Here is a 9,928-nt window from a genome sequence, read left to right as displayed (position 1 = left end):
GTTCATCCAATCTGTGAACTCCAACTGTTGCAATGAAGTCAATAGTGTATAAGTAGCATCCTGAGCTGAGAATATACTACCATATTTGGACATTACATAACTGCCCAAATGAACACTACCTTTATGGGGGGGGGGGGCTGAGTTATTGATTGGTTAGAATCTTGTGATTAATTAACAAAGACGTGATGTTCATAACTGTGTGGGTGGCTGTGGATGAATTTTACATTGCGTCTCATGCATCTCATGACTTTTAGAGTAACGACTTTGACTATACTGTCAGTGGAGGTGTTTTAGTAACGATACTGTATAGGGTCTAGACTAGTATTTCTATATCATAAATAGATATAGAAAATATTCAATACACTTCTTTATTGCGTGTAAGGTGCTTGGTCGTTGTGACTAGCTCTGACTATTAAATACTCACTCTGTAATATGTGTTCCTGTTTTTGTCCCGTTACATTTCATCTCATCGTGTTTTTCAAAGTAGTGCTGGGGTCATTCCGTTCTGATTTTTACTGGAGGGGGCTGGTCAGAGACATTTTGTTGTCAAGTGAACCCCTCCCCGGCCGAAGAAACTGACCAATCCCTAATCAAAGAAGAGTATTAAAATCTGCTCTGACATATCCGGGTACGTTATTGATATAGTGTGATAAATATAGGCACTGTAGATATGTTGTGTAACAATTGTCTCTTTAAATCAGTCACAGTCAGACACTCTTCGCACCACAACTATTCGTGATGTTAGAGTGACACGACATATCATAGTGCTTCGTGTCGACAATATGTCAGCTTTGACTGTGTTGCTGTATATGTTGGTATGTTGTGGTTTGGCACTTGTTAGCCAAAGTACCACTCCTCCACCATGGAAAATGTACAACAATACATATATCCGATACAGCGTTTCGTGGCCTTCAGCAGCGGTGGATCAGTCTTTCTTTGATAGTCTCCCGGACAACATTACTCACATGTATTTAACTAGTGGTGGAATCACTACTCTGAACAAGACGACAGTGGCGAAGTTGAACAAGTTACAATATTTAGATCTCAGCAATAACCCCATCGTTCATATCGAGGAGGGTACCTTTGTCAATCAAACATCACTGAAGACGGTTTCTTTGGGAAGGAATTCAATATTTCTAGACTCCGGGGGTGACTGTACCAAAGGTCTTACTCTGAAGCCCGAAATGTTCCATGGCTTGACTAACTTAAGTGAACTTGACATTACCCTCACCGGAATTGGCAACAACAGTTTGAATAAGAACTTATTCAAATACCTCGTTTCTCTGGAAAGGCTGCTTATCGGAAGTAACTGTTATACTGAATTGACTGCAGACACCTTCGACCATCTTGTCAATCTTAAGAGGTTAAATCTATCCTATGCAATGGTTGAATATCTTCCAGAAAAACTGTTCACAAAATTGACAAAACTTGAAGCGTTGTACCTATCGCCATCAAAACTGAAACGGATTCCCAATGCTGCCTTGAGATATTTGAACTTACGAATACTATATTTGGGTGGCAACTTTACGAGTGAAATTGTCTTTGACCAATACTTCAACAACGGTACAAAACTGAGGACACTGGCAATGAACGGTTGTATGCCAGTTCAACCGCTTCAAAACTACTGTATAAAGCTCACCATTACCAATAAAACATTCGAGTTTGTGAATACGTACAATTTTATGTACTATCAACAGCTAGGGCTAGACTATGACGGAATCAGAAATTTGCTGTCCCACCCACCTGCTACAACGTTCCTGGGTGTGAATTGGGTGCACGGTTTGGCAGGGACTGCGCTTTCTCCGGCATTATTTCAAGGTTGGACTGACAGGATAAGGAATATTGAGAAGCTGGACTTGTCTCACCTTGCAATTATCGGTATAAAAAATAACACTTTTGCCAACTTTACAAGTTTAAAGACACTATCGCTCTCTAACAACCAATTATTGAATATAATGCTGGAGAGAAAAGCATTCTGGGGTCTTGGTAATCTTGAGATTCTGGATTTAACGTCAAATGTGTTGTCGTCGATTCCTGATCTGACTTCCTTCACAAGTCTGAATTGTACGCTTAAAGATTTACAGCTTTCATACAATCAATTTAATGAGGTAATCGATGGCGATGTATTTCGAAACATGCCTCATTTGGAAAAACTGCACCTGGCGAACACAAATATTGGAGATAGGACTGTAGAAAGCCTTGTCAACATGACTAACTTAAAGTATCTGAATCTGGCTGGAAATCGTTTCGAAGCCCTCACATCATTAGTGACCGGTCTGTCGACTTTGAATGATGTTGAATCTCTGGATCTTTCGGGTAACTACTTTGTGCCTAGTGGAAGTTCCGAAGACACTTCTCTTTCAAAACTCAAGAAGTTAAAGTCGTTAACTTTGAGTGGATACGGAGTAGATTTGTACATGCTGTCTGGTGTGACGTCATTACAGGAACTGTCCTTGGTGAATCCAGCAGATTTTGACTTAGTCGCCAGTTGGAAGATAAACCATCTTTATTTTCCAAACCTTACACAGCTATCGATCTCTGGAAGTCGAATGACTCTTGATAAGGACATGATGAAAACAATGCCGAACTTAACACACCTGAATTTACCAAACAATAGAATAGATGTTTTGGATAGGGATTCACTTGTTGATCTTCATAAAGTTGAATATATAGATCTTACTGGTAATGATATCAAGGAAATAACAGGAAAGCACTGGAAGTTATCCTACTTGGAGACGTTGATATTGAATGGGAATAAATTGGCCACCATAACTAAAGATGTAATTAATAACAAATATCTGTCTAACCTGAAAACGTTAGATGTGTCTCACAATTCACTCGATTGTGATTGTGACCTGACATGGTTCAGAACCTGGATTTACAATGATACAGTTGTGGAAACACTCAACTATGACAGTTACATGTGTACAACTCATTCAAGCAATAGAGTAATGCTGTTGCAGAACTTTGACCCGACAACCCTACAGTGTAAATCCATGACATACATATACGTTGCTGTGAGTTTGAGTTGTATAGCCACTCTGTTTATCGTGATAGCTTCTATCTGTGTATACTATAGGTGGCATATACGTTATGCAATCTTCCTAATTCGCTGTAAAGTAAGGGGATATAGCCCAATACCTGAAACAGACAAAGAATTCGATGCATTTGTTTCTTACAATAGCAAAGATCAAAAATGGGTCCTCCGAACTCTTGTCCCGCATCTTGAAAAAAAGTGTAGTACAAAATTCAAGATCTGTGTAGATTACAAGAGTTTCATCCCAGGTAAATTTATAGTTGATAATATCATGGATAGTATTGAAAACAGTAGGAAGACACTCCTTGTTTTGAGTCCAAATTTTGTCAAAAGTGAGTGGTGTTACTTTGAAATGCAAATGGCTCATCACAGACTCTTTGAAGATCAGAGAGATGTTGTTATTTTGCTTCTTCTGGAGGACATTCCTGATAAAGACGTCCCTAGGATGCTAAGAAAACTTCTTTTGAATAAAACCTACATAATGTGGCCGAAGGAAGAGTGCAGTACTGCCAGAGAGTTATTTTGGGCTAAACTGGAGGAAGCCTTGAAAATGCCTAGCGTGGTTGACCGTATACACAGTGTCTAAGCCAAAGTTACCTTGATACAGGAGATTGTGTTTGTGAATTTTGTACAAATAGCACCGAGAGTGTTAATATTATGTGTAACCCCTTGATTTGTCCATAAATAGACTAAGGGTGTCAATATGCATTTTGTTCTGTGATTCATTCAATGTATGGTAGTAAGACATTCTGCCACTTTTGGCATGCTGACTTAAAGTCTGAACAAGACTTCGATTCCAAACTGGACAGAAATCAATGTAATGATCCAAAGCAAATAAAGGTACTTTGCCCTTGGGGTAAACACCAACAAAATAAGTTCACATTTCTAAAGAATTGAAAATATTTATGTATACCAAACGCGGGGGAATTTATACATTTGGTGGTCGTCATGCAGGCGAGATATTGTCATTTTCACGTGTTGGTTGAGTTTGTCCTGATATTCACAGTGGAGTTTTAATGTTATAATGAACATTGCCACGCTCGATGTTTGAACATACTAATACATTTGTATGCGTATCATAGTTGGTCTGTAGGCAACTAATGGTTACTTTTATTTCAGTGATTCTATACGCAAATGGCTATGAAGCTTATATATGGTATACAATTATTTCTTTTTATATTATTGCTCATTTTATATTATTGCTCATATTTCATTCTATACCCTTTTTGGATATGGTGAAGTTATTGTCTTTGATTTAATGAAAACAGTTTTATAAAGTTTCTTGAATATCTCAGTTTGTTTTGTTCATGATTTATGTATGAGTCAAATAAAACTTTACTGTTCAAAATGAAATGTGAAGAAATCCAAGGTTAAGTAGCAGTGTTGTTTGTATAGATATATGACGTATTAATACTTACTAATGGGTTTTAAACTACGTACCGAAAGTTGCACACACCTATCACTACATACATCTGTATCCACTTCCTTTATTCATTTTCCGACTCCTGCCAACCATTGACAATGAAGTTTACTCCGGGATTATATGTCAGCAAAAATCAAATAGTTTTGATATATCAGGTAAATAAACTTAATCTGTGTCGTCGAAATGATGAAGATAATTTATCATTTAGTTTAAATATCATAATTTCCCTTCCACTTCCTCTTTACAATTATAGTGGCCTTGCTGGAAGGTACTGACGGGGTCGGGGTTTAATAGTCCAAAGTAAAATGACCACATATACATGACATGTATTTACGTGCAGTATTGACATTCCAGTTCCGTGTCACCGTGTGGTTCTCTTTTCTTTATAGAATAAGATTATCAAATTCTATTAGGTGGTGTCTAAACTTACAGAAATGTAGGTCTGGTGCATGTATTCGGGACAGGTACACACTCCATTTCAGCATGGCATGTATCAAAGAAACACTTCCCCTTTCCTCCGAGGAAACTATATCCACTGAACTTGCCACTCTACAGTGCAGTAAGGAATACAAAAAGTACATGTAATTGTTTGGTTCCGGTCCGGTTACCCGACCCCACCTAGCTTTTCACTGCTGACCCTAAACTTGTTTTTACGTATTCGAGAAAAAATAAATAAAACTGGAAAGTCTCACGAGAAATGGTGGATGCGGAAACTGACATCAACTTAAAAAGACAATATAAAACTATTCTTCCAATCTGTAATGGCTGCACATCTGATAGGAAGAAATAAACAACACAGACCATTTGGAAAACAATGGAAAACCTGATCTAGACACTCACACACGAAAAAAATAATCCACCTATTCTAAAATTGAGCGTAATCGGAGCCACACCATTTTTTTATATATAGCGTAGAAGACCAAGATGTCGGGTTTTATCGTTTTTGGAGACTGCTGAGCTTAATTTTTCACCGTGATTGATTGTCTCAGAAGAATTGAGATCAGAGATAGTAAACAAAAACGAACAAAGCTTTAGTTTAAAAAACCCGTAATGTGAATTATCACCAAATTACAAAAATAAGAATGAAAAATTACCCTGTACTGTTTTCAAGTTGATGGATCAAGTTTTTTTTGTAAAGTCTAATCTAACTTTATATAAGTATAGGATGTAATATGGTTATGGTAAATTAGAGTTCGTAATACACAGACGTTTCGAGCTGCGGATAACTTTTTTGGAGGGGGCGGGGGGGGGGCGACGTGATTATCTCGGGGTTAATCTTCCATCAATTTTGTATTTGTAAAAAAAATATCCGATGTAGTCATTGTCAATGACTCATTCATATTTGTATTTGTTCACCAGAACCTTATTTTCGTCTATCCGTCTGACAATTTTGTTTAATGTGACGATTTACATCTCTATTTATATCCACATGACGCGGCAGTCACCTCAGATACAACCTATGACCTTTATTCAAATTTGACCCACATATTATTACGCATGCGTACATTACAAATAGTTGTCAAAATGGCAGACAGTGTAGTCCTTACTCATGCCGGTGGTGATCAAAATATGGCAGGTGTCGAGGAAAAAAAGGATAAAATTGCTGAGAGAATCCAGCGAAGGGACGACGAGAGACTTGCAGAGATCGAAAAGAAAAGAGCTGAGCGAGAGAATGCCTCATTGAAACAAGAAAGTACTGACTATTTCAGTTCGATGTTCCAACAAGAACGCGAGGACATAGAACGGAAGTTGCAGACGGTTAGTAGTTTAGAGAAATCCAAGTTGATAGCTTATTTTGACGAACTTACAACGGCTTTGCAGAAGCTTCAGAAATTCGTTAATGATTCCACGATGTTTTTGCCTCCTTATGAAATAAAGACTGCCCAAGAGAACGTTTCAAAGCTGCAGATTTCGATTTCAGAAAAGAGAGACCAGCTGCTCCCCAAGAAGAAATTTGCATTCAAGTCTCGAAAACATAATTCGGGATTGCCGAAGAAACAAGAAAATGTTGAAGTCGACAGTGCTAAAGGGGTCCATGATAAGGCGAAAATGATATCAGATACGGCACGTATGGAGTGTAGTGTCGTAGACAAAGTATCAGAAACTGTATCTCTGAATGCGAAAGACGTAAACAACAAAGACGTTGGACTTTTTCGTCTGGTTGACTGTGTCATCCAAATTTATGGTGCTCCAAGCGCCCTGCATATCAATAACTTGAAAAATTGTAGAGTTTTCTGTGGTCCCATTCCTGGATCAGTATTTGCTGACAACTGTGTGAACTGTATTCTGGTGCTATCCTGTCAACAACTGCGTGTACATACTACCATTGACACTCAGTTTTACCTACATGTTACAAGCAGAGCTATCATTGAAGACACAAGCAGAGTTGAGTTTGCTCCATATACTTGGGCATATGATAGTATGGAGGCAGACTACAAGATGACAGGGCTGGATAGGAATAGGAACAACTGGGATGATGTGGATGATTTCAATTGGTTAGCTAGTGATAAACATTCTCCAAATTGGACACTGATACCTGAGGATAAGCGTGTGAAAACTTGGGATAATTGATCATCCTCATATAGTGCACTGTAAGATATTATTAAATTATTTGAATTGTCATGATGAATTGTATACAGTGTTATAACTACAAGCTTTATACTTAATGATTTGATTTCTTACTGCAGGCACACCAACAGAAACTGTTACTGTTACTTTTACAATGGAGTAAAGTAGCATAACTGCCACCTGCACAATGGACTAAATAACCTAATTGTGGTGCTACCACCTGTAGCTTTCATTGCAAATCACAATTTAAGTATTTTTATTTAGGAAGGTAACTTACCTTTTAAGAAAGGTACCACGAGCTAAGGAAAAAAGCAATGACAATAGTTGGAACTTTGAAATTAGTTTTCTTTGCAAATTGAGTATATTGCTAAGATTTAGGAAACTGAAAAAAATGGACATTGGGAAATCTGGTAAAATGATACACTTCAGTACATTTGTATGATAATTTTGGTGTGGAACCCCTAGAAAAATGACAGAAGTGGGCAGATTTCCATATATTTACCACTCTTAACAATACAGTGAAATGAGATAGGACACTTACAATGTATTAAATGCAGTGTGGCTACCTACATCCATTCAATTGGCTAACAAATTAAAAAACGAAATTATGCATATTTTAAGTTATCTAGAAAACACCTATTCTGTTGGTTACCCTACATGTAATAGATAGCATTGGTTTATGTACTTAAAAACTCAATAGTAAAATTAGTCATAGTGATGTGTAAACCCTAAGTATAGAGAATGACTCATTCATCATTCAAACACAACTGTAGCGTTGATGACACTATCTTACTATGTGTTGTCAAACACATATTTAGTCCAATTCTGACTTTCAAAATCACCTGTTATATAACTTATAATCAGGATATCAATATGGTATATTGTTTCTCTACTATCAACATAATTTAGTAATCCTTAAGTTAAGCATGTAGAAACCTGATTATAATGTGAACTTTGAACTTTGGCAAGGATATCAGAATCGTTTGCGTGACAGGGTCGGTCATTCAACTACTAAAACGGTAGAGTCCAACAAGAATTCAAATCAATTTATATTCATGTATTATCAAGTGACCTTTCATACTGCTTGATTTTATATGTAAATAATTTCCCGATTTTTATTGTGATTGTGTGCCCATTTACTATTTACGTTTTTATCTCATGATGATAATTAAAAATTAAAGTGAAATACTGTAGATGAATCCATATTTGGTGTCTGACATCATGGTTTTGTATGGGTAGTGATTTTTGTGTCCAATCATGTTATGCATGCCTATGCTATTATTTGTGTTGAACAAATAATCCCATAATCATAAAAGTGTGTAAATGAAGTGGTTGTATAATAATCTGTCTGTCATTACTGTTTTTTAGTCCCCGCCGGATGTAGTCCGAGCGGGGACTTATGGATTGGGTTCCGTCCGTCCGTCCAGAGCCGTTTCTTGGAGATGCCTTGACCGATTTTTTTCAAACTTGGTACAGGGGCAACATACTATGGCATACATATGCACGTCAATTTGTTTTATGATACGATCCAATATGGCCGCCTAGCATCCATTTTGTTTGCGAATTTTCCCTGTCCAAAGCCATAACTCAGACATGCTTGAACAGATCTCATTCAAAGTTGGTATTAGGACAGCGTTCTATGACATACATGTGCATATTCATTGTTGTCGTGATACGATCCAATATGGCTGCCTGGCAGCCATTTTGTTTGCAAATTTTCCATGTCCAAAGCCATAATTCAGACATGCTTGAACAGATCTCATTCAAAGTTGGTTTTAGGACAGTGTTCTATGACATACATGTGCATATCCATTTTCATCGTGATACAATCCAATATGGCTGCCTGGCAGCATTTTGTTTGCGAATTTTCCATGTCCAAAGCCATAATTCAGACATGCTTGAACAGATCTCATTCAAAGTTGGTATTAGGACAGTGTTCTATGACATACATGTGCATATTCATTGTTGTCGTGATATGATCCAAGATCCGAATTTTCCATGTCCAAAGCCATAACTCAGACATGCTTGAACAGATCTCATTCTAAGTTGGTATTAGAACAGCGTTCTATACATGTGCATATCCATTTCCATCGTTATACAATCCGATATGGCTGCCTGGCAGCCATTTTGTTGGCACAGTTTTCATGTCCAAAGCCATAACTCAGACATGCTTGAACAGAGTAGTGATATCAAAAACAACCATAGGCCAAACAACATTAACCAGGTTTGAAAATGACAACATAAACTGCCAGTTCCTTAAAACCCAATCATAGTGGGGACTATGTCATTTTCAATGACTTGTTACATATGGTATATACATATGTTGTCTGTAAGATACAACATTTGTGCCATGTAATGCTATCAGCCAGTTAAGAAGCCTGATAGGGCTGAAGAACTTGACGTATCTTACAGTCTAATATATATGTAGGCATACTCAGTCTGTGTTGTCATTACTTTCTCACAAAGTGCTGCATACAAACTGTAGAAAAGTGTTTGTTTATCTACAACATGTTGATTAATACATACTTAATTCCTGGGTGAGAATTGCTGTGTCATCTATTAGTGTTAATAGAGCCATAGATATGTATCAGAATTTTTCTATTGGAATACAATAAAATGTTGATAATATCGTTAATATTGGCATGTTTAGCCAATTGTATATGAAAGGGGTAACATAACATGTTTCTGTGATCGCGCAAGTCGTGGTGAGTGAACTTTTACCCCTTTTCATATACAATTGGCTAAACACATCAATATTATCGATATTATCAACATTTTATTTACTCTGATAGAAACATTCTGATACGTATCTCTGGGAAACAAGTGCCTGTGGTGCAGTGTACTCAATCCTAAATATGTGACGGCCATTAACGTGCAGATAGACAGGACATTCACTATAG

At 37.2% G+C, this 9,928-nt stretch overlaps 2 protein-coding genes across 2 annotated transcripts; both read left to right on the top strand.

Moving 5' to 3' along the window:
* The first annotated feature begins 1,184 nt into the window (after positions 1-1,184).
* On the top strand, positions 1,185-3,623 carry LOC144447827 (toll-like receptor 2). The gene has a single exon (XM_078137935.1). It carries the CDS (start codon positions 1,185-1,187, stop codon positions 3,621-3,623), a length of 2,439 nt encoding a protein of 812 aa, XP_077994061.1.
* A 2,361-nt stretch (positions 3,624-5,984) lies between these two features.
* LOC144452684 (tubulin-specific chaperone C-like) lies at positions 5,985-8,181 on the top strand. Its single transcript, XM_078143832.1, has one exon. The coding sequence runs from the start codon at positions 5,985-5,987 to the stop codon at positions 7,029-7,031; it is 1,047 nt and encodes a 348-aa protein (XP_077999958.1). The 3' UTR covers positions 7,032-8,181.
* Positions 8,182-9,928: the final 1,747 nt, after the last annotated feature.

Source organism: Glandiceps talaboti, chromosome 2 (genome assembly GCF_964340395.1).
Source record: "Glandiceps talaboti chromosome 2, keGlaTala1.1, whole genome shotgun sequence".
NCBI lineage: Eukaryota > Metazoa > Hemichordata > Enteropneusta > Spengelidae > Glandiceps > Glandiceps talaboti.
The sequence above is the reverse complement of the archived record's forward strand: the minus strand, read 5'-3'. Positions and strand labels throughout refer to the sequence as shown.

Excerpts from the sequence above, each read along its gene's own strand:
- LOC144447827 (XM_078137935.1), top strand. The coding sequence starts at position 1,185 with ATGTTCCATGGCTTGACTAACTTAAGTGAACTTGACATTACCCTCACC.
- LOC144452684 (XM_078143832.1), top strand. The coding sequence starts at position 5,985 with ATGGCAGACAGTGTAGTCCTTACTCATGCCGGTGGTGATCAAAATATG.